At 36.1% G+C, this 26840-nt stretch overlaps 1 protein-coding gene across 2 annotated transcripts in view; it reads right to left on the reverse strand.

The window, feature by feature from the left end:
* LOC122355389 (glutamate receptor ionotropic, delta-1-like) overlaps window positions 1-26840 on the reverse strand; it is a 125303-nt gene that overhangs the window by 47626 nt on the left and 50837 nt on the right. For both annotated transcript variants that reach the window (XM_043253609.1, XM_043253608.1), the window contains one exon: window positions 19297-19502. In XM_043253609.1, coding sequence (XP_043109544.1) covers window positions 19297-19502 — 206 coding nt within the window. The remainder of the gene's footprint in view (window positions 1-19296; window positions 19503-26840) is intronic.

A 26840-nucleotide genomic window follows, 5' to 3' on the forward strand; every position in this document is an offset into this window, starting at 1 on the left:
ATAGCAACCTCTTACCTTAAAAATAGTATCATTTTCAGTGTATTAACCTCTTATTAAGGATTATTTCATGATGCTCTTTATAAATTGTTAGCATATTAATTTAATTTATGAACATATAGTCATGTTTTGTAAATGATAAGTTAATCACCATCTAATCACTTGTAATTTTATAAACTAATCTAATAAACATTTAATAAATAATCTACAAAACATAAAAAATTACATATCATTTATTAATCATTTGAAAGAATAATCATGTTTTGTAAATGATTAGTTCAGTATTAGCTAACCACTTGTAAAGGACTTGCAACATACTTAAAAAAACATACATAAATTGTTAGCATATCACCTATTCATTGCTTATGAATGTTCTGTAAATTATTAGTTCATCATTAACTAATCACTTATGAATGCCTTGCAATTGAACATTACTGTCACCAAGCCAGCAGAGGGAGCCCTGACCTCTGGGTGATCTGCATTCACTCCCTCTGCGACAACTTCCTGTCTGAGGACTATAAATTCAGTAGCAGGCCACTCACCTGCAGGTTGCATTGTTCGCCTGTTCTATTGTTGTTTCTGAGTTTCTGAGTTTCCTTGTGTTTTCCTAGTTGTAGATTCTCTGGTTTTGACCCTGCCTGTCTTTGGATATTCTGATTGTTTGCTGCCTGACCTGACCTTCGCCTGTTCTTGGATTTTGTGTTTGCCTCATCTCTGATACTCCTGTTTGCCCTGTTTGACGCCTGCCTGTTTGACCATGCCTTCCTTTAATAAAAGCCTGCAAATGAATCCGCACGCCTCAGACCGCTCATTCGTGACAATTACTATAAAGTGTTAACAATTATTATTTTCTATTTTAATCATTCATTGGACTTCCTTGCTTTTCATATTTTAATTTCTATATATATATATATATTATCAGTATGGAGTAACAACTCAATTTGATGCCCAATTGTTATCTGACAACTGCTTTCAGAAATATATAAGATTTAATAGCTGGTGTGAGATAGTGTGTTTATAAGTGTGCGTGAGACACTGAATAGGAGAGAGAGCATTTCCAAAAGACAGAGAGAGAAACGAAGTAGAGGCAACAGACAGAGATAGATGATCTGTTGGCAGCCACAATTTTCTGGAAGAATATGGCGGAAAATGGAAGAGAGGGGATGTATAATGAGGTCAAGGAAAGAAAGAGGAAGAGAAAGACCTTCAGGCCATTGCAGACCGATAAGAATGGACAGCTAACTATATAAACTTCACACCACACAGCCACATTCTCTATTATTGCCACTGGGACCTCTGACCGCAATGCCCTTTCTGACTTAGCATTGTACTCCAAGACCATTTCAACACTGAACCACTGGAATACAAAAAGAATCATAATGTCAATTATACTGAGCCTGAGCCTATAGAAGATTACAATGTAGTTACATCATTAAAAATGTGAGAAAATGAGCAACAGACATTGTCCTTCCAACTGTACTTAAGCTATTCATTTTGTTTTCCACCATATTCAGTTCTGGGTTCCAGAGACACACAAAGACTCACCACTTACATGCAAATCTATGCTGTCTTTTTCTTTCCTCTAAACACTGCTAAATGTCTTATCTACAGTCACTCTTGCCCACTTGACCCCATTCCCACAAAGACTGCTTCTCAGTACTCGGTAAAAAAAGGACACTATATGATAAACAAAAGGGAAAAAATAAGACAAAACTCCTTCTCCTCTGTGAAAACACTCACAGAAGTTGCTTTTAAACCAAATTGTATTTACTCTGATGGAAATACCTGAAACAACAGTCTGCCTTTGCATCACTGAAGCCTGTGGCTGGTGAGAACTGCCTCCAGATCATCTATTCTCATTCTGCTGGACATATATGATTTCTTTGACACAGTGAATCACCAGATCATCCTATCCACCCCCTTGACACTGCAAACTAAACTTCCCTGGTTTGAATCTTAACCCACAGGCAGACCCTTCTAGGAAACTTGGAGACACATCAGCTAACTGGTGCACTAGGGTACCTCAGGGTTCGCTTCTTGGCTCTTTCCTTTTCTTGATAAGTGCATGTTATACCTCTCTTTCTCTCGCAGCACTATCTGCCAAATGTTGCATACATCAAGTGAAGTACCTGCAGTAAGCTACAATATACTCCTTATTCTAAATGTATAACTTCAAGATTTCACCTAAAAAAAGAAACTTCTCCATTCATTTACTTCATGTTTTTCCAATGATTTTGTTCTATGTTTAAAAATGATGAAAGAATGTTAATTTGTAGTTAAACTATACCTTGAAGTATTACCAGGTTTTTATTTTAGTGATAATACACCCTTTAAGGACAGGCATACATAGCGCAATTTGAAGTTTTTTTTCTCCTACTCTGAAATAAGCCATGGAAAGTTTTTATGCTCCAATGGTTGGGTCTCACATCATATGAAAGCAATTTTGAGCCAGGCAGAGTACCAAGTAACTTACACGCTCTTGGTTATATTTAAACATGCTGAAAAAGAAAACAAGCTTAAATGCATTTAGTGTACATGCCTTTTCTTATTCTGAAATCATACACAACCTTGTTACACACTCCTGAACAAAATCTTAACACCGGGAGAAACATTACAAGTATTCATATTTCACGCTGTACTGCTTCAAAATGCCAAAAGAAGAAAAAGGACAAGAGACAAAAAAAAGATAATAGGAAATTTATGGAAAACTACATTTAAACTCAAACAGGCTGTTCATGGGTTGACCAAAAGGCCATAGCCTTAAAAAGTTAAAATCTGCACAAAAATATGGCTTTCATGTCACTGTTCGTCAAGCAGTAACAATGTCAAGATTTTTTAATGGAAAAGACAAAAAGTCTTTCTGTCTTTAAGTGTGGCAGGACCTTTTGAGGAGCAAAAGCTGAGGTTAAACTCAGTAAAACATTAATTTAATAAAAGAAAAAGCACATCAGATCATGATGGAGACTTCTCAACTGTGCCGTGTAGAAAACATCTTCAGTGTGTTATGCCAGTAACATTGGAAGCCATCAGGACTGTCCAGGCTAACTTTTTCTCATCCTTTCAGTGTCCTGTTTCTTCTTTTGGCATTTTGAAGCAGTACTTACAACCTGGTTACAATCCACCAGCTTGAAATATGAATACTTGTAATGTTTCCCCTGGTCTTAAGATTTTGTTCAGGAGTGTATGAGCTACTCTAGGACAATAAAAAGGTGTATAACATGCAGATAAAGAAATTCTTTGTGCAACCATAGTTTTACTTTAATCTTTATCTGAAGTTAATCAGACAATAAATGTTCCAATTTTCTCTTCTGGCTCACACACGTGTGCAAGGCAAATGCATACAAAAAAAAAAAGTTTTGTTTTTATATTTATAAAAGATGTATTAGTATCAGTGTTTTAAGAAATGCTGAATTCTATTAGTGTTAGACAACAAGTGTCAGGACCTATTCATTGTCGAACTCATACACTGGATTTAATTCTGCCACATGAAACTGTTGTTAATGGTGTTGAAACTCTGCAGCAAATTAATGACATTTCAGATAATTATCTAGGCTTGTGTTAACTTCATATAGCTAAAACCATAAACTCTGCACCTTGCAGCAAGTATGGTAGAGCCATCACTTTCAACACAAAAGACTGCTTTGTAAAAAACCTCCCTGATTTATCTCAATTCTTAGTATATCCAATTGTGTAAAAAAACTTGATGATGTAACAGAAACTATATACTCTCTCTTTTCTAGCACTTTAGTTGTTCTTTTACGGTTAAGAAAGATAAAAGAAAACAATCTGACTCTGTGGTATAATGAGGACACTCGCACCCTAAAGAAAGCAGCCTGGAAAATGTAGCACAACTGGAGAAAAACAAAACTATAGATTTTGTATAGTCTGGCGGGAAAGTACTCTATTTTACAGAAAAACATTTAAAAACTGCTATATCTGATTATTTTTTGTCTCTTTTAGAATAAAATAAACATGATCCCCGATTCAATAGAGTGACTAAATTAACAAAAAAATAAAGCATCAACAGATGCTGACATTCTCCAAGATCACAGCAGTGATGACTTTATGAACTACTTTACTTCCAAGATCGACACTATCAGAGATAAAATTGTAACCATGCAGCCGTCAGCTACAGTATCGCATCAGATAGTGCAACTACAGATCCCTTGAGGAAAAAATCCACTCGTTCTCTATTATAGGAAAAGAAGAATTGCGCAAACTTAAATCATCTAAACCAAGGACATGTACAGTATGTTAGACCCTATTCCATCTTAACTATTAAAAGAGCTGCTTCCAGAAGTGATAGATTCTCTTTTGGCTATTATTAATTCATCATTGTCATTAGAATATGTCCCCAAATCCTTCAAATTGGCTGAATCTCCCTTTTCTGTCAAAGATACTAGAAAAGGTAGTATCAGTACAGTACAATACAGTAGATCCATGTACACCAGTCACCCATCCTACCTTCACTCACTTCTCCCATGCAGTTCCCATTGGCTGCTCTGTGAGCTTCTCATGGATCCAAGACAAAGAGTAAAATAAATACAAATTTTTAATTAATTAATTTTAAATATATGCCCCTTGAATAACAACCAATTTCACCACTGATTATTCACAAAGAAAATAAAGAAAAAAAAAATCTATGATTCTCTCCCTGTTGTTGGGAATACTTTATTTTTAACAAGAGATGAGAAAGAATAAAAATATGTGTACATAAACAAGACATTTATTTGCTCTTTTTGTTCTCACAGTCTCTTGCTGCTTTTAGGCCCTTCATAGTAGCACAGCCCTGCTCTTTAGGAATTTGTTGATTGGTGTGAAAATTTCTGTTTGGAACGAAATGTGAGCATGACTAAGGAGATGATAGTAACCTTTTCTAAAAAGCATAGGCAGATGGCTTTGGCAGCCACTAGTGCCATTCATGAAAAGCCTATTGAAATTGTTTTTGTACCCGGGTACAATTTTTGTGTGACAATATGTGTGATGACAACATTTATAGGATTCATTGAGGAGGAGCCCAAACTCAATGGCCAAGTGATGCTGACTTAGTTATGGTCATTGCTATTGGCACAGCTCATAAAAACTTATTGTATTTTATATGTGCAATAAGCAGAAATTCCTTTATGACATATAGGGAAAAAAGTGGAGATATGGTCACAAAGCACACCAATCAATCAGTCAAATCTGACGCAAGATGCAACCCATAGCAACACGTTATGATGGCAGATAAAAGTGAAGAAATGAGAAATCATTACAAAAGTGTGCTTAAAATACATGGAACTGGCTGCATTGAAAAACCTAGGCAGCTGACTTTGCACAGCATTTACACATGAAGGCACTACACAAAACTAATTTCACACTTGCTTCATAGGCAGCATAACAGTTTAATGATCTATAGCAAAATAGAACTAGCTTTGGTGACAACTAAATGAATATTTAATTACTGTAGAATTGATTTAATACTGAATAACATCTATAAAAAAAGCAAAAAGTTGTCCAGAAACATACATACAAACTGACTACCAAACACAACTTTCAGATACTATCTTTACTTTTTTAGGTTAACCATGTAGCAAATCAGCTTAAAAGGGAAATGAATATAAATAATTGCAATTAATTATGATTACTTACAATTATTTATATCATCTGCCAGTAGTAACTGTACCAGAATTACATTGCCATCAACAAATGTATTAATTCAGAGAACATTTTGTGTAAGTTCATATCAATTAAATGTACGATACTTGCACTGCCTCGTTGATGATGGTCCAGATGCAGTTTTGGAAGAAAGTCTTGATTGTTCCAACGGTTTCAGACTTGCAATCATGTCCTTCTGGGTTTGTAGAATGATGAAAGACGTTCTGACTTTGGTGATTGGAAGTTTCTTCCAAGGTAGAAGGTGAAAAGATCTAACAGAGAAATCTGCTGAGATCCTAGGACATTTGGTTGAATAGAAAGTCAAGGCTGCAAGGCCTTGCACAAGAACTTAAGTTAATCAAACTCAAATTATCATCTTCTCAGTGTCCACAAGAACACTAGCTGGGGCTGTTTCCAGGCCCATCAGGCATGTTGTGCCAAGTCCAGAAGAATGAGATGTGGAAGAGAGCAAAAAAATAGAAGACTGAGACGGGTCACTGGAGCAAGACCTTTTGAACTATGTGGAGGTCACACCTCTTGGGTGTTGAAGAGCCAAAATGTAAACTTTTGGAGGGACAGTTTTAAGGCTCTTTGTCTCTAAGCATGGTCAACATTAGATAATGTGAAGGGGAATTTAGATCAAACATGGCTAAAACATGGCTTGTAGAGATCAAACATGGCAGAGTTGCTCTGTCCACATACCTTTAAGCAATAAAATAGCATTATCAGATGGGTTGTCATGGAACCAGAGGTCTGTTCTGCCTTTCTGAGATGTTAGCTGCATTTAGGGGTAAGGGTCCCAAGACCCTCATAGTTATACTTTTAGTGGCCATTTTTGTTGGGAGAAAGGGGCATGAAAGATTATTTGTTAAATGTAACTACAAATGCTTCAACTACCACAGAATAGAATACACAGGACTGTGGGATATCAGATATCAGGAATATCATGCTGCTTTTAAAAATCAACCAGATGCAGCTTTTGTGTGCTTGAACTTCCTCGTGATGATGAGCATGATCCTTGTGATCCAAAGATATCTCAGGTATGGAATGAAATAAAAGGGATAAAAAAATAATGGAATGCATTGTTTTATCTTCCATTGCTTTATCAAACAAACATGGCTGAGCAGCTAATGCTATAATCAGTGCATCGATTTCTGAAAAATTGACTGTCTGAACTGGAGCAATCATGCATTTTAAAGAGACAAATCTCCATGTGAGGGAGCCATGGAACCTGCTGTTCCAGAATGATGCGGCCTTCACTGCCGTCCACCCTGTGTAGAGGTGACAGCACACTAAATCATCAGCACCTTGCCTGACACTGCTCTTTCTAGCATGGCAGTTTGTCTGCTTACTCAGCAAAAACATCCTACTTCAAACACCCACTCTAGTTCTACTTTATTTCCAATCAACTTCGCCTAATGGAAGTTATTGAAGATGAAACTGCAGCACTAGTCTCAGAGGAGCATGAAGGTTCTACCAGCCGCTACTTCTGGCTGAAGACATCATCTGTTTATCTAGTGTTTCAAGTTTGCTTCTTATTCTGGGACTAGGCATCCTTGCCTTCCAGTAGTAGTTAATTGAGTAATTGAAATCCAATTTGGCTTCACTGGGTCATTGCTTACCACAATTGGGTTGTCATGGCTGTTAGAAAAATACCCATTTGTTCCTCAGTTGAGCATAAAATGAAGAATGAAAACATGCAGATTATTAACTGTTAATGGATTTTGTTGTAAAGTTGAAATAAATAAACAAACAAGTAAACAAATTGACACCTGAACACATTTGTTTGTGCAAGATTTATCACTTGGATTGATATTTAATTTTTGAAAGACATTTAGACAAGTTTCAGTGTAGCTTAAGTATCCAAATTATGGGGATGCTGAATAATGCTCACCCTGCTGTTCAAAATACAAAGTGAATTAGAATATATATTAGTAAGATCCAAAATGACAAATATATATCAAAGTATCCTGAATGATGTAACATGCTAAACTCAGAATCTTTGAAACCATATAATGTGCACACTGCACTGTGTTTAATATGGATGTAATCTGGTCATAATGCATTCATCATGTTTCTAATGTCATATGACCTTCATGTGACAGTTGCTTCATTTCACAGGTATTTACAAATGCACTTTTTTGATTTGGAAAAAAAAAACAGTAGTCCTATTATATGCAAGTATGGTCTGTACAATCTTGAACATTTCCGTTTTTATGTTCAACAGAAGAGAGTGGCCCATCAGGAAAAATAGTAGACAATGTCAGCAGTTTAAATATGACATGATGGTGAGTAAATGATGATGATAGAATTTTATTACTTTATGAATTATTCCTTTCATTTACCTTGTCAAAGTCACTATTTTCCTTGTAACTATTATCTGAAATGATAACGGTGCTGTCTCTTTGAACTCTTTGAAGTAACAAAATGTTCAGAGACCACCAACATTTTTTCTCTCTTTTTTGCCTTAAGCAGGTAACTACTTACCTTACAGATATACTGACTTCAGTATGATCATACTGTCCCACAGGAACACACTCCACTAACCCCTCTGTGGATGATGCCATTATGCTTGATGCAATCAATGTTTAAACAGAAGCCATTATTATCCCAAAAGGCTCTAATGTGGTATGAGCCTATCCTTTTTAATCAGAATGGAAAGACTTTTCTCTGTATTTAAAATTCAGCTTGAAAAACAATATTGGACACGGTTAATTATCCCTGGCCCTGCTCGTTTGCTCCTGGGGAGGGAACGGCTGTCAGTGATGGATGTTAGGGAATGGAGGGGCAGCCTAGAGAGTTGGTGCTCAAAATGCTAGTGCCCCACTGGAAATAATGCTGGACAATGGTATTAGAACAACTAAACTTTTTCATGCTGTTCATCTGTATAACAAAAAGTCTGCAAACTACTTTATCTCCATTTAACACTTGAAGGATAGAATCAAATCTATAGATGCAGAGAGGCAGTAAGTACTGCAAAACTGCATACTTTGCAGTCTAACCTGTGATCAGGTGGTGCTCAAAATTGATAGACCCAATTAAACCATAAACCCCCATGAAATCTATCCATATAATTTATTAAAAAGCAATAATAATTTGCTCTGAAAAGCCTTAGGTGTTTAGCTGAGGTTAATTATGCAGTCAGCTGTTGGGCTGTGAGGATTTTATAGCTCGATCCCACGCTCCACAAACAAGAAGACAGAGTTATTTCTTTTAATCCCCTCATACTTCCACACTGAACCGATGCTCAGCTATTTAGGTTTTCAAAAAGCGGTGTGAGTTTGCCTTTGTCAGCACTCGGAGGTTGAATTTTGGCTTTTCACCCGACAGCATCTTCTTTATACATAAGCCAGCTGCTAGTGATCTGCCTTATTGCTTTTTATTGAACACTTAAAGTTTGTTGTTTTGGGTTGGGGAAAAAGTTTTGCTCTTGTCAAGAATATGATGATGGCGGAGAAAAGAATAAAAATTAGTGAATGCACCCTTACTCCTTCAAAGTGCCTGACTTCTGACAAGCGGTTTTAAATGTATAGTCATAAAAAAAAGAAAAAATCTTTATGCTCATTTTGCCGCAGTGTCCAACTTTTCAGGTGGCAAGATTAGACATGTCAGGCAGGTGACTGATAGCGGATAGTACAACAATGTCTTTTATCAGCAGCATATCCAATGGCAATATAAATGGCATATTCTCCTCACAAGACAAATGATCCCATTTGCCAGTCCAACATCCATCTCACATTTATGCCAAGGTGACTGGCATATAAATGTCCTAGGAGAATCTAACAGACAAAACTAGCATGAGATGTCAATTTACTAATTGAATCAATTTTTACAACAACTCGCCTCAAAAACTTTCCCTCAACAGTGAAACTGTTCACCTGTTTTGTATTCACCTCAGAGTTCTGTATATATGCTAATTTAACAGCACTGGGACATTAAAAGTCTGTGAGGTAGTGTTAGCTGGAACTAGCCTCATTAGCATTCGACCTGGGAATGAGGGGACGTCTCTCAGTGTAAATGACAACACAGTGCATCTTGTAAAACCAGAAACCAAGATTAAAAGACTTTTAAGACAGGACACTTCCCACAGTTTTATCCCTCTCGTGCTGATGTTAATCATTGTTAATCACCAGGATTTGTTTCTCATCAAATAAGTCCTTGCTGGTGCAGTAGGACAGCATCTCTGATTAGACAGGGAGAGCACAATGCGGTGAACAATGCAGATCTCTTGAGAGCGGTTAATGTGGAGTTTAATGTCTAAATGGTGTCTGGGACATTGTACTATATGAGGTCAAGGGCATTAGAGAGGTGATTCATTTTGTAAATGAATAAAATGAAGGAGGAGTTATAGTTATTGAACAGGAATATGGCACAGGGTTTAACCTGTCACATTCATCAGGACACTTTTTTTCTACTTCTTCTTTATTTCCCTTTTAGGTTAAATTATGCTGTCTTGAGGGTTGCTAATACAGGGCATGTCTGGGCTGGATTATGTACATACATAAACATAATTTATGGTGAGGATGGAGGAGACATGGGTGTTTTTTTTCTCCATTTTAATAGATGATTTTGGCCCATGACTTTATTTATGCAAGGCTCATGAATAGTCCTATAATCAAATTGGGATTAAAATCACATAATGCATCTAATAATTAAAGCGGTAACGTCTTGGTCTTTGTCTTGAAACCAACAAGGTAGTGACTAAAAAGGCAGGTCATAGATTTGGCATATTCTCTATGTTAAAATTATGTCTGTAAAGGTAAACAGCTGGGAAATAAATTGCATTTATATTAGATCTGTGTGGAAGCAGCAATAAAAGTTTGAATAAATAAATCAATAAACCCACTGCTCTCTTGTCTCCTCTGAGGCTCTGTTAGCATATTTTGCTCAAACTTTCGCCATGGCATTTGAGCTAGTACACCATTGTTGCTTGTGAGATAAGAATGACAGCACTCTCAGTGGAAACTTACAGATTAAGGAATAGTAATATTATAAAGAGATCTCTTCAAGGCTTACTAAAACAAAGTTACTGAGTTAATCTTTTCAACGTTTCCTTGGTTAATACTGAAAACCTGGAAAATTTTGATTTTCATGTCACCTTTAAGCTTTAAAGTTCTGTATAATTAAGGTTGTGGCAATTTAGGTGACAAGTGGATTGCCGCTGCTGTCACCACCGTCGAACAAGGAGAGCATGGTTTCAACCAGCTCCTATAGGCCCATTTTTGATTATCCGACATTTGGCTCCGCCCAATTTTTACAGTGTATAGTTACAGCTGAGCATCTCTGAGAAAACACATTTTCTTGTTTAGTTGATTAATTAATCTTTTTTTGTTTACAAATCAGTTGAATCAGCGATTCAGTAAATAATTGGCTTCATGCCCGAATGCTTAAGCCAATTTGAACAAAAATGACTAAATTAATGATTCAGTGACTAATGTGTTAATTTAGCTGAATTTGTCATAAAACATTGTTTTACTGATGAAAACAATATAATAACTAAATAAAAATTCGGTTTCACCTTTTCCATCCCGTTTGCTGCAGGGCACCATCACCAGTAGCACCCCCCTTAAGGACAGTCCCGTATGTACAGTATATTAATTAATAAATGCATTTATTTGAGCACAGAGCCCTTGCATGTATCAAATACAGAGGAAGTATATCATATTCTTAAGCACAAGTTCTGTCTACTCTCTAAATTGACATTTGCAATGCTCTCTCTAGCAGCTATTACAATCAACATCTATTGTGTTTGCATGGCACAGTATTAAAATGCTAACAAATGTGACCCCACTCTTAATATTTATCCACTGATGTATATCAGGCAAGCTTAGTATATTTAAAAGGTTCAATCAAGGTTGATTTGAACCTATGATTCCTCTCACTTAAAACTTAAACTTATGTTACTTCTACTAGATCAATGAGTCATCCTTAACTTTTAATCATTGATTCATGATTCATCAATGGCCTAATTAATGAACATTTCTTGACAACAACTGTCAGCCATGTCTGCTGTCAACCCTTCAGTTGTATGAGCCACTACGTAAACACAAATGTTTGTGTCTTTTTTAAAGGAAATTAGTTAAATTGTTGTTCATATGCGTGGTGCAGGTCCTATATTTTTTAAAGAGTATAATCAACAAATTAACCGACACAAAGCTATAATTTTGTGGACATGTACCATAGTATCAAAATATTTAAGATACTTAGAGTTTACAGTGTCAGCACTTCCCACAGGATTTTGTGATACTTGTGGGGGCAGATGACATCACATATTCATTTTCCTATTTATGATGTCACTGTGTTAAGTTTGAGCTCTGACGAGTTTTGGCACTTCAGAACTACATAAAACAGTAAATACGGCTCATTAATACAAGTTTCCCAGGAATCACTCTCACTGTAGTCTTTAAATCTTGATTTATAATCGACTTTGTCTGATAAAATCAATATATCTAACTTACACTAAAAAAGTTTACCTATTCTTCCCTTTTTGTACAATTCCTGGTGTATTATGACAATACAGTGGAAATTATAACATTTGTAACTAGTTTGGCATCAAAATAATAAATGTATTATGAGACTATAGAAAAAATTATTAAATGAGTATTTGTGAATGGTATTCATCATTGCTCTGCAGTGGTTTAGCTATTGTTTTGGAATCTTGATTAAGTTCAAGCCATTATGAAATATAAACCATCTATTCTACACTTCTGAAAGTGTGCTGAAGACTATAATTTGACCAATTACTGTGTGGAAAGCTAACTGAAGTATTATTCATACTCTATTTGAACAAATCTAAGTAATCAACTGTGTTATACAATTCAGTTAATTCAGTGCCACAAACATGAATAATATCCCAAGAAATGATGCTTATATGTGGAAAGTGTGTTATCATTTTTTAAGTAATTAGATAACAAATAATGATGGAGAAAAAAAAGGAAATACATTAATGAACTACCTAAGCCATATCAAATCACTTTCAAGTCATGTCTGTTCACTTTGTGATCATATCTGCAAGGCCTTTGGACAAGCTAAGCATATATAATCCTGCAATCTCAAAAACTTAAATCAGCAACAACAACTGACATTTACTCTCCAAATAAATGATGTTAAATCAATGGGCTACTGAGGTTTTACAATAGCAAAAGACTCCAGAATTCATAAATATGCACTATTTTGGTATGTCTTTGGCCATATCTGAGACCAGAATATTATAAAAAAAATGTTTCCTTTCATTGTTCATAGAGCACTGCCAAATATACTGACATTTATGGTAAAACTAAAAATATACTTTTAAAATATACTTTTATTTCTATTGAGAGTTCTAAGTAATGTGTTTAAATATATGTGCAAATGCACATTTGTATTAATGGAGTTGTAATATAGTAACTTGAACTTAAATACGATATAATCAGGGCTTGACATTAACACCTGCCAATCCACCAAATGGTCACAGTCACTCCCACTACCCACTCTGGCAGGTTGAATTGATATACAACAACAGAACTCGACATTAATGCTTGTTTGAGGCTCAAGTAGACTTTTTGCATTGGCAAGTGAAAGGACAGAATTTTACTTGCCATACCGGACAACTTATCTGATTAAAACATCTTACCGCATCAAAATTTTGATGCAAATGTATCTGATTTTATTACATTTAGTGCATGTAAACGACAATTAATAGTATAATGGGTAACAATGCGGCAATGCTCCGTAGCTTCTATGTGAATGAATCTTGTGGAGAAACCAAAACAAATGAATGCAACTGCAAACAGAGAAAAAATAAACATGTACATTTCACGGATATGCAGCAAACAGAGCAACATTTTTTTATTATTGAATGATTTGCGTTTTTTTTTTTCAATCATTTAACCAACGAATCAGTAGTTCATTCATAAAGACAGGCACTTGCTTCATTCTTAAATGAATCTGTCATTTGAATGAAACATTTGGAAGCTTTGAAAATGTTGCCACCTACTGACAGTTTAGTTTCATAGTCGCTTTCATAGATCTTTTTTCCAGCATTTTATGTGTATATTAAAACAAAAGAGCTCCCAACATTATGCTGTTATATATTCGCATGCAGTTTAAATGCATTCATGCTATATTTCAACTATATTGAACTGCCATAAAAGCATCTGAATGCTGCTCCAGTCACTTCTGTTTCTTCTGCAATGGGTAAATTGATTTTGTAGATACTGATTTCATATTTTTGGTAACAGCCCTATATTATTTTACTATATTAAGTGAAGATATTAATAAAATGAAAGATTATGCATGCATTTAATATGGTAAGGGGAAACAACGAGGTGATTTTTAAAGAGCAAAACCTGTAAGAAGTTCATTAAGCTGGATTAACACTCAAATTTACTTCAGAAACTCTTTTTGGCTTAGCCAAAGCACCCTGTCTGATACCCATCAGCTCTTATCTTTTATTTTTTGAAATATCTCAATGCGCATTCAAGCAATCAAGAGCAGAAGGCAAGTAATACAAAAGCACTTAAAACACCTGAAAGGTATCTCTCTCTCTCATGCCTCTGGAGTAACAAATCCTTCCCACTGAGTATCATCCATCATGCTTGATAACTCATGCCACTCAATCCGTCTCCCCGTGCAATAGCAGCAGCGGGACGGCCCCTACGTCTATGAGCAGCAGGCGCAGAGAATAGAACTAAAAGAGGAGAAATCCTAGAAAAATGAGAATTGATGGGACACCTATAACAGGCCAGGCCCACACATACACACCAACACACAGGAGTGCAGGAGGAAATATGACAACTCTAAAGTCAGAAGAGCCTCTAAAAAGAGAGTGAGTTTTTAGGCTGCAGTCACCAGGGAAAAGAAACAATACTCTCCACTAAAAACATGACTGAAAACATTGTGGCTTATAGCTAGGATATAGTGGCTATTAAATTAATCGAAAACAAGGAGGAGAATAAAAGTTCTGCGTGGTTCCTCACTTGCAAATGTTCCTTGTTTAGTCACTTGGTCACGTAAATACATTCCATTAGAGACAGGAGAGACAGTATTCTGAGCACAGCATTACTCATTCATTGCTTAGTTTTGTTATTTTTTGGAAACTTAAGTTTTTTTACTGTCTTGCTTTGTATTGCTTCTGTATTTTTCTATTTGTTACAGAACTCTCTAACTAAAATTAACATAAGAGGCAGTGACAATGCTGCAAAATGAAAGATATATATATAATATATAATATATAATATATATAACTTGCTACTACTGTGCTGCATGAAACTACAACTCCACAAAACTCTTTTCTCAATTATTGACTCGTGGGGCTTTTGAGGTTTGCTTACTTTCAGTAAAATCAACATTTATTCATAAAATAATAATGAAGTCTAATTTACTGAGGACCTGAAAGGAAGTGTGAGAAGCCATTTCTGGGAAAAGTCTTTCATTACAAGATTTTAAATTAGCAAATATGCCCTATCACAACTCTATCACACAGCCTTGAACGCCTTGAAGTCTTAGAATGCTGTACAGGAATACATTAACACACTGGTCTGCTACTTCTGCCTTGATCTTTTTTTTAAGGAACAGAACAGTTTGTCAAAGGCAGTCACAGAGAAAGACCTATTTCCACAGTTACATCCTTACAGTGCATGGGCTAGTTAAAAGAGGATTGAAACTTCAAAATGCCGTAACTTTCCAAAATTCAGATATCAGATGCTGTGTTCAAGCAGTAGGAGCTATAAATATTTCAATACAAGGCTAACAGATGCCTGAAACTACGAGAACTAAGAGTTCTAAAATAGAAATGTAAAAAGTGCTAAAAATAGAAAGCCTTTGGAGATATCTACAGATCAAATACCTTTTCAAAATGCGGATATTATGTGCTAAACTAAAAAAAAAAAAACCTGAGATGAAAAAGAGACTTTTTGGAACTTTGGCATATTGATATTTCAATATCAAATTGCGTTTTTTTTTTTATAAGCATCTATAAGCATCCCTTTTGTCAGCTGAAGAGTGCAACATTTTCTTGAAACTTGAGAGCAAGATGGATTAATGTCCTATGAAATGACTGCTGCTTAAACATTGACTGTGATTTTGCCAAGAGGATGTGTTTCTGGATCAAGACATTTTGTCAGTCACGAAACAGTCATGACTTAGGGTTTAGGGTAAGTAGAATAAGTTGACATACTCGCATACTTGTGTGATAGCCAGTATGTTGCAGACCCATCAAAATAAGGTGTTAAAAGATATTAAGCACATAGTCTACTAATACTCTATTAGTTGTCATGAAGTTACTTACTGTATGTAAATAAAGTGTTACCAGTTGATTCAGAACTATGTACTGCTTGTAGAATTCATGGTGTGTGCAGTATCTGTTTGATGTGGGGAGCAAAGCAAATGAAGACGCTGCATGGATAGAGAGAGATTTTGCAAAACTAAAAGAAAGATCTCAACACTTAAGGTCTCAGAGACAGTTTTGTCAGCAGTGTGTCCAGGCACCCGGGAGGCGTTCTGTCCGTGGCTCACTACTCTTCTTTTTAACAACTCTCAATTGGTCAGCACAGCCTCTGCAGATGATGCAGTGCCACAAATTGCACCTCTTGTGTGCAACACAAGTCATTTGAGTATTTCCTATCAACCACTTTCTTTGGAATGACAGGGAACAACAAAACAGACAAAACATGAGGCCTAACAGCCAGAACGAGCTCACACTGTTTGATTTGCACAAATAGGCAAGTTCTAGCAACAATCATGCATCAAGTCCCAACACTAAAATCAGAAAGCTGTGATTGGTTGAAAGGAATTATGAGGTAAATTTTAACATGTTGTTTGCAGAGATGGCAATAGCAGAATTTACTTTGAGATTGAATTGTAAAATATACTGATTAGAAATAACTCACTAAGCATTCAGTATCAGTAAGCATTAAATATTTCTTGTGCTAATTAAAGTGTCATGCCATTAGATTAGCATGCATGTCATTTGTTAAGCCACAGAAAAGTACAGTGATCAGGATGGGACATGTTCGGTTTCACTTTTTGTTGTGGCCACAAGATATTATTAAATGTTACATAAAGTACATAAAAAAGGCCTACAAGAAAATATTTTTAGCCATCCCACAGTCGTGTAATTCCATTAACTGATCGTCTTTTTCATGTTACAATTGTACATTATTATTATTTTTATTGGCCTATTATTATTAGTTATTTTTATATTCACATGTTCCAGATCCTACTGTATATATATATAGATCAAGGTCTGCTGCATCATATTGCTTTCTAGTCAGTGGCAGACCCCTTCACAGCTGACAAAAGGTAGTAATGTTTGGTAATCACGGGCACTCTATGCCTAGTTGTCACAGTTGTGTTCAGTTTTTCCTGCCAAATGATCTCGCATCCTTTTCCAGTGAAATGACAAAATCAGCTACAAACAAGAAAACTTGAACTTCTGACTTCTTACACTTAGGCCAAGGATTATTTTTTGAGATGCAAAAGCTCATCCACTGCTAGGGGTTTTCACATTATGAAATGAAGCAATGTAAACTAACTTTGTTGCATAAATCCTTATTCTGCATAATCCTAGATAAGAATTATCTAGAACTGTTCCCTATTCAACATGTTGCTGTAATGCCAAGAGCTCAGAAACAATGGAAAGTGGGATCCGAACAGTTCTGATCTCAAATTGGAAGAACAAAGAACACTAGAAAAAGCACTAAATGACAAGTAGCCAAGCTACAAAGCTACAAACCATCTACAAACTAAAACTACAAATGTACGAATACATTACATTCACCTGCATTAATGGAAGCTTAATGTACACGTATCAGTGGAAACTATGTGCTGCTAAAAGAAACTTTCTTTTTGGCTAAACACAATGAAAACATGGTATATATTTACATATACTAAACATTTATGCGTGCATTTCTCACACCATGACCGTGTGTATTAAAACTAGCTTTGCAAGCTTTGTATGCCACTTACTGAGCATTTCAAGTGCAAGAAATGTGCAAGAATAAATCTAGTGTGTTTTTAGAATTTTTTAGAAATGTTGCCACATCCAGGCTTGCTTTTTTAAAGGTCTGCTATCATTGACAGTGAATGCATTTCTATCTGCATATCCATGGAATTCAAGGCACATTGCACTTCATAGTAAGAGTACTAAAATGCAACTCTATATTAAGAAAAATCTTCTATTGGTCTTACAAGATCAAAATGACGGAAAAGTAGAGCCATTTTTTCACACCTAGTGATAATGTAAAGTGTCATCCCCCATCAAAGAAACCCACACAATATATTACACAGTAGAAGACAAGGGTACTATAAATTTAGATTCAGAATAACCTGTGATCAGTGTTTCAGATGCTGAGCTGATAATAAGCCCCTTCACTTAGTCACTGAGCTCAGTGAACTTTGAATTATTTGTCCTGAAATAGCATGTTATGCTGTTGTGGGATAAACTGAAGAAATGAGTTATCAGCTGGAGAGCCAAACAGGAAAAATCTCAAGTGGCATCTGTGTGATGATGGCTGAGAAGCACAACCTGTCACGGATGACAGGAGAACATGACAACAGACTCAACCGTAGTACACTCACAAAAAACACACACTCACACTCCGGTAAAACACACACAAAAACTCAAAGCTGAAACTTACAATATCATGTACAATTTTATGCATTATCCTTTGAAACTTAAACTGAATTTAGAACATAACCATGTTGGGGTTAAAACTTGTAAGTACTGATGCTTTCTACTCAGTTCACTAAGAAGTTAACTTACTTGTCAGGTAATTTTAGGGTTTTTGTTCTGTTCATCCATCCATCCACACTTACACATTCCCTAAGCTCATTCTTTACTTGATTCTTTTCTTGTTTCCAAGAATTCCCGTTAGATTTGCGAAACGGCGAAACCATCCGAATTGCGAAGTCTAATCTGTAATACGTTCATCTTTACAGTTAAAAGGATGCAACATCAAAGGCTAATCAAGCTGATACTCATTTCAAATAAAAATCACATTTCCCATGAGCAGAGGAGATTACAGGGAGCTGACCATTGTCTTATGGCATATCCATATGCATGAGAAAGCCATGCTCTTGCTCTTGGCAGTAACGGGCATCCCGCCAGCATGAGTGACTGATTCCAGTTCAGATCCCACAGAGCTTGTTAAGGCCAATGTGTGATGTTAACGGATGTGTGTGACCTCAGATCAGTGGAGGAGTGTGCTTAAGATGCTGGGATAATGACAGTAAAGGTGTGCAGGCCTGTCAGGTCATTTGTACAGCCATTATGGAGGGTTGCAACAAAAGTGACAGGTTTTGTAGGCCATAATGAGACAGTTTTTTAGTGTCCTCTAGGCAGAGGCAAAATTTAATACAGCAGGAAATTACAGTAATGTTATCCCACACACACCATTTGGAAAATCCAGGATTAATCTTTAGCTAAATCATGAATAGGCTCAGATCTGTCACAAACATCTGGGTGAATTGGCTTTGACAAATTTGTTTATGACTCCCTTAATGGAAACTGTACATGAACGTGCAAAGGCAATTATGTTGTCATATGTAGGGGTGTGACTCTTGGTAGTCAACAAATAGATTAGATTCATGATTCATAGGTTTTTGATCAATAATGCATTGAGAAAAATTTTACACCGTTTACATGAAAACTAGTTGATAAACACCAGAGGCGTTAACACATACCTGATTGATGAAGACCTGTGCTCCGCGAGGGCTCAAGAGCAAGATAGCTCTTCTGAGAGTGTCCCTGTAGCGATTGAGCTCCTCTGTGCGCATGGAGGTGAACAAACTGGAAAACACGCCACTGATGTTCCTATCCACTCGCTGCAGAGACACATCCAAACCCTGTCTTGATGTCTGGTCCAGAAAGACTTGCAGTCCACGGATATCTGCAAGGAAAAGTTATGTAGAAATTAAAATCAGTATTGTTACTATCACAGGCCTGTCAAAATGAGTTATATCTGGCTATATATGCTGTCATTTAAAATGGTTACATTTTACATTACATATAGCTGACTCCTGACAAATATTATAAAGGACAACCACTCCATAAATGCAGTTATGCCATACAATTTTAGATATCGAGGCCAGAAAATTGTCTTGTATTTACACTAAATTGAAAATTTACAAAATTTAACATCTAATTGTTGTTTACACTTAGTGTAAATAGCATCTATTGCTATTTGCACTTAGTGTAAATAGCCTTTATTGCTATGCAAATAGCCTCTGACCTACTTCTTTCCTAATTGAATCAGCAGTTTAAATGAATCGACTCATTTTATCGAGACATTTACCACCTGCTGTTAGTTTTAGTTTCTTCTTTAGAGTTTCATTTCATTTAACAAAAAATAAAATAAATGTAAATTAAATAAAATAAATACATAATATAAATTATTAAAGGGATGGTTCACCATACATAAATAAATAAATTTACTCTCCCTCGCGTTGTTTCAAATCTGAATGATGTACTTTCTACTGCACCACATAAAAGAAAATATTTTGAATACTGTTGGTCACTAAGCTGTTTGGGTCACTAGTGACTTTCATTGCATGAACAAAAAAATACATATAATCGTTTATGTTCTAAAACTTATGTAACACAATAAAGGGTTTAATTTAAAATGAACCAAAATATGAAGCCATCTTGAAGAAATGACACTTACAAAAATCAATCTTCATATTGATGGCAGACCTCAAAGAAGATTTACTGTATAATAGGGAACCAATTAAAACGCTATTCCGTTCTGCTGTAAATCTGCTAGTTTCAGGAAGCATTTGAATGCTCTGTGCCTGGCTATTGTGCCTCACCCTGGGAATCAAATTGCCCATCACACCCTCTCAGCAGCAACTAATTGACAGAAAGCAAAGCTTTTATGGGGGTAAATGAATAGAACCTCGCACAGAATCTGCAGCAAGCCACAAAGATTTCTGCTAAACTGAAACACCTGTCATTCACTCACACTTCTGTTCCTTGTGTGTTCATGTATTTAATATTTTGCTAATTTGCTAATTTCAGCTACAGATAAGAGCGTAGTACTTTCAACTCTGTTTAAAGCGTTTGAATGTTTAAATTCATTCCGCATCATTTTGGGGATGTTTTTATCAAAAGATTCAAAGCCTGGTTTACATACCGTACAAAGCCTACTACATGAATACCAAGTCACTGATACCAAGTTTCAGACACCAAGTTCATTCCAAGTTTCACATTAAAGGGTTACTCCACCCCAAAATGAAAATTTTGTCATTATCGAAAACCAAAAAACAACAACAACAAAAAAAAAAAAGCATTGAAAGTGTCTCTGGTCTCTCTGCAGTTTGTCTGCTGTACAAACTGATGGGTTTTCTAGTGAGGCTTTCATTACATTGCATGCACATATTTGTGCACGGTGAAGGGGGATGGATTTGACAGGCGAGAGAGCGCTGTCTGCTTCAGCTCATAACTTTAGTACCAGCTGTTGAAATCCCAGTGAAATTTAGCAAAGACACTTGTGGGAAAATTATAACGAGCAGGATAATCAAAGAACTGAACCACAGAACAAATCCCAGCAAACATGGTCTCCAAGGGATCATTCTCAGAGGAGAATAAGTCAAATGACATCCTCACTCCATTCCCTCTCTGTTCTTTTTTCCCCTTATACAATATTTAAAGAAAAAAACTTCATAGCAATTTCCCCCCCTGCAATGTTGACAACAGCCTCCACTAGTGTTTTTCTGAGGGCAGTGTGAGTCATCATGGGTAATACCACAGTACACACACACACACACACACACACACACACACACACACATGCAAGCATGCACACAGAGTTTGCCCTCAGCATAGAAAAAAAAGGCTGTAGGATAGAAAGTGACGAAATAGGAACAAACATAAAGATGCACACAAAGAGCAGTCTATAGAGATACACTTCTCTATGGAGTTACAGTATATTTGTGCCACAATTCTGAAAAAATCATTAATTGTATGACATAAAACAGTATTTTCCATTGTTTTGTAAAAAAGAAAACATTTTGGCAATAATTAAATAAATAAATAAATAAAATAATAATGAATCTGCAAATGTAGGATGTAGTTTAATATCATTTATGAAATTTCTTGCAGAGCCAATTTGATTATACCAAAAACATTAAGTCAGCAACCAAATTTAAATTTTAAATTGAAGTAGGAGGAATTCATTTATTTATTTACTTACAGTGATTTGTTATATATTTTTTTACAGTTTTGCAAACTATGTATAATAATTAGTGATTAGTGAAGAAAAAAGTTAACATTTATTGTGAATAAATATGCAGAAATCTGGACTCGAGAGCATGAAATTTTAGCAATTAAAACATATATATGATTCCCAGTTTAGCAGCCTCTGTATTCGGTATTGTTGTAAGGATCAGAGTTATGTTTTCCTACCATAATCTATATAATAACATATTTACATGGTCTTTGTCTTTCCATAGACTCAACAAAAACAACAAACAAAACAACAAAAACTGATTCAATCAATCTTCATTTTATTGATCTATATTAATACTTAAATTACAAGATTGTTGTAAAGTGTTGAACGTAATGAATGTAACACTATATTTATAGTAAAGAAAATCTTACATGTAGTAATAAAACTAAAATCTAAAGTAGAGCATCGTACTCTATGTCGGAGATGTCTTAACTATTTAACGCATTCTTTAATAAATCTTTCATGTAAACCCTCGATGCTCTTCAGGTCTTGATTCGGCCACAACCTGTACAGACATTGAATGAGCTGGATTCAACAAAAACACTGCCCATTGGCTGGCGACGTGGGAACAGCAACCTGGAATGTAACCCAAAACTCCTGACATGCGCCTTAAATGCAACTGATCTGCTATTGGTGAGAATGTCATACAATGGGATCCAACTGGTTGAGGAAGGACTATGGTGCTAGCAACTGCAAGGTCATAGGTCAATTCCCAAAGAAACACACATACTGAAAAACATACATCCTAAAAGCACTGCAAGTCACTTTGGATAAAAGAATCTGCCAAATAAATAGGTAACACATTACTGTGAGCATTCAAAGGCTAAGATACCCCGAACGTGTCTGTGTTTTGTGTCGTCTGCTGCCAGAGGATCTAGTGTGTGGGGAATTGTGGACAGGCGGGAAACTCAGTAAAGTTTAGTAGCATAGCAAAACACAATGGCTAGCGGGTAAGAAGAGAAGATGAATCCAAAAAGGGAGGCGTTCAGTTTTCACTCTAGGGATGCCACGGGTTTGACTGCTGGAGGCCGTTTTATCCTGCGACTTTCAGGTTTTATAAATGAGCAACACATCACATCACAAAAAAACGCAAAGACCTCATTTTCAATAAAGAGATTTTGTCTTCATATACTTTTGGTTTGTTTTATCTGGTGCAGAAAATTATTTACTGTTGCAATGTAGTGACTATGCTGTTATTATCTAAAAAAAATAATAATAATAATAACAATAATAATAATACATTAAAAAACGAGGCATGTTTGGGCAGCATATTGTGTTCATGTATTAAAATTTCCTTCTGCCCTCACCCAAATGACTATTCAATTATACATTTATTTTTTTAACCCAATATGCTTTTGTGTATCAAAAGGTGTTTGTTCTGTTCAAGGTAATAATTGAGCACACTTCAGAAGTGACATTTTCCTTGAAGCACTAATGACAGTTTTTCACAGTCTACTATTGAAAATATTTACCGGCATTACTTGCACACTATTATACTGTAATAGTTGTACCGAGAGCTTAAATTTAGCTTAAATGATGTCAGCCGAGAAAATTAAGCTTCATCTCATAAGTGGCTGTACTAAAGCAAGTTAGTTTAAATTGCAAAAACATGCAGTCCTATGCCGGACAAGCTGTCAAGACCATCTGGATGAGAGAGAGTAGTGTGAGGGACACATGTAGTCTCGCTGTGATGTCATCTGTCTGTCTGTGATGCCAGTAGAATAGACAGTCTTGTGCTTGCATGGCCATAACAACATCTGCCACTCCACAATGAATGCGTAAAAAATCTTGTTGATTTAAATCTTTCAGACATTTGATGAGGAAACTGATTGTGGTTCAAGTATTATTAATGTTTATATCAATATGCAAAAACAGTCTGAAGATACGGCAACTGACCTCATCTCAGGGGGAAGAGTGGGTTATAGTGTTCCATCCACTTATATTCAAAGAGAAGTGTGGGAAAGCAAGAATGCAGACATAAAATCTATATGTTTCATCATTTGCTACTTATTTTGTGATCTCTGACTTGCAAATGCATACAATGAAAAGGCTTGTGATCAATAGAAAATCTGAATGTCACAGATTTGACCTCTTGACTAGATATAGAGAATAGCACTTGACGGTTTGCAGTGTTGTGGGAAAGGGGAATCTATATATATTTTTTTTTACATATTATATGATTTGTCAAATATTTTTTAAAAGGTTTATAGTAAGTAATGTATGACTGTAAATAAAAAGATGGACTGATCATGCTATCAATAAAGAAATTGTCAACTGCTATAGAGTGCATCATTGTATGCTATTGTTTATCATTATACAGTTTTGCATTAATTAGTTAAATATTTGGATAAAGGTTATGCTCATTGAATTAGATTGCTGCCATTTGTAGAGTATATAGTGCATTCTTTTTATTCTGCAGGAACCTACAGGAACCTACACCGTCTGGCTGACATGTAAAGCATGTACAGGCCAAGGGCAAAGGCCATATGTAATAACATCACAGGCAGGAAAAAAGTGCCTCTAACCTCTACATTTTTGCATACTTATTTTTGTACTGTTCCTTGCATAATACTGTGACCTTAAAACAACTTTACCATAGTACATGATTTGTAAACAAATGTATTTTTTGACGTTTGCAGCACAAAACCAGCTCCATATGGTCTTTTGAATATAGTAAACTTACTTTGTAGCTCACCTGGTAGCTCATAGTAATAATAATAATAATAAAAAAAAGCTTAAATACTAAAATTGCATGGTTGCTTTCAAAAAAGTATTTTTTCGCCATTTTTTCTTTTGTTAACATTTAGATGTTTAGTGTGTTTTAAGGTCCTCGCACACGGAGTCTGACACGAGTCTTTTTTTTTTTTAGAATTTTTTTTCCCTATATGTCATCCTTTCTTGTCAAAATGCTTACTACAGATGAGAAAACAGAAAATCAAACCTGATCCTTTTTTTTATGACAGATGAAAGTTTCCGATAAAGTGTGTCATAGTCATTGTGCAATGACCTATAATGTAGGCAGTAGACTAAACACTTACGTGATTGTGCATTAAGCTTTTAGAGTCACTCACCAGAAATTTCTAAATTGATGCAATAGTACAACAACCAACATTAATAAAACATTGACAAATTCAAGTTCATCCATTTTGGATAAAACTGTAAAAAAACTTTCCTCGAAAGTGTTGTGAAATGTGCAAGAAGCAACATAATATCATTTTGCAAGAATGTCGCCACAGGCTTGTTTTTTTCCAATGAGCCTGCATTGCATAATAGGATTAGTAGGGTTTATGTGCCCAAGCTTTGTATATTCTCATTGTTTCCGTGCATCTAGGTGACAATAAATTCTTTATTGCCTGAGGAAACTTTAATGATCCCTGTGGCTGTCTCTCTGGGAAAGACCCATCTAAGAGCGGACGATCCACAGCTGTATCCTCCACAGGAGGCTCTGAGCTGGGGCTTCTGTGCCCATCTTGCACTTTGCACTTTAGCGACGTCACTTCTGAGGAGACAGCGGTGGCTGTCTGTTGAAATCTATTTCTGTTCTCTCTGTTGTCTCAGGCTTCTGCGGTGCCCTTTAAAGCTGAACAATGACGTACCGTTGGCACCTTGTTTCATTACGCCATGGCCCTGCAGATATTTCCTGTTTAAGATGCAGTGCAGTGTTGACTCACTCTGAGGAAAAGAGCCTCTCCTCACTCAGGTCTCAGCTGCCCTTTTCTTCAACGCCAGCAGGATCCTATAGTTTAGATAATCCCAGCTTTGAACACACATGCTGAGCTGTTCCCATCTGACAGAATAGACGTGGCTTTGTCTAATCCCTAAGCATGTTTCAAACGAACAAAAAAAAAACCTTAATGTAACTTTATAAAAAGGTACACTACAGAGGATGAATTATTTAGGTAAAACATAAAATCCACAGAAGAGCAGTGCTAAAGTCTAACTAAAAAACTTTCTCTGTAAATAAGTTGAAATGGCATGTCTTAGCCAGGTTGATATCGATAAAGAGCCCAGAATTCTTTAAAAAACGTAAGTCAAGAACGGGGCAGAAGCCGTTCATTTCCCAAACTGCTTGTCCTATGTAGGTTTACAGGGATGTTGGAGCCTATCCCAGCATTTTGGGACATAGACAGAGAAACATCCAGGACCGGGAAGCCAACCCTGCTCCTGCAGAGCTAACATTCTGCAGACTTAAATTCAAGCCCTGCTCCAGCACACTTGGCTGTTGCTTTCAGTTAATCCAGAACACCTTAATTAGCAGGTTCAGCTGTTTTAAACTCTAGCTTTGCCTGAAAAGTGAAATATAGATATACAAAGGCATGCTGTCCCCTAAGATACCTGATTGATTTTCAAAAGCAAGATATTAAGATTCTCAAGATGCAACCAAACTCCGACCATGACCAAAATCATATGTCGCCTATCCACCTTTTCCTGACATATAAATGGGCGCCATTTGAAAATTCTGTGGGTATAGCTTCAGGTCTCATCAACGTCTAGCTATTTTTGGCTATACAAAGTTAAGTACTAGCTGTACTCGAGTTAAGTACTACCTGAAAGCACACTTTGTGTAAATGTATGTCTTCAAACAATTTTTCAACATTTGATCACATTTTTAACAAGGAATTATTTGACAAATTACTAGTCTATCACCGGACCAAGACACATTCATTGAAGACAATATAACCAACAGAAACCCATGGCAACTTAAAAAATATAACATAAAAAGGCCTCCTGGCTCAGCTAGGTCTCGAAGTGGGAACTTTGCTACTCACTGAGCCAACTGAGCACTGCTTGCTAATGCAAGACAAGATCAATGTTGCTAGGTAGTTGATTACTGGTCCAAGTTAAAAATAAAAAGCCCTCTAAGCTCTCAATTCAATTCTGACCCTCAAGCTTGAAGCTCCAACCCTAGTCAAGCATGCCTGAACAGGCAAATCAGCATCTTTGAAATTACTAAAAAGTTACATCCAGGTGAGTTTGATCAAGGTTGCAACTAATCTCTGC

This window comes from Puntigrus tetrazona, chromosome 12 (genome assembly GCF_018831695.1).
Source record: "Puntigrus tetrazona isolate hp1 chromosome 12, ASM1883169v1, whole genome shotgun sequence".
Lineage (NCBI taxonomy): Eukaryota > Metazoa > Chordata > Actinopteri > Cypriniformes > Cyprinidae > Puntigrus > Puntigrus tetrazona.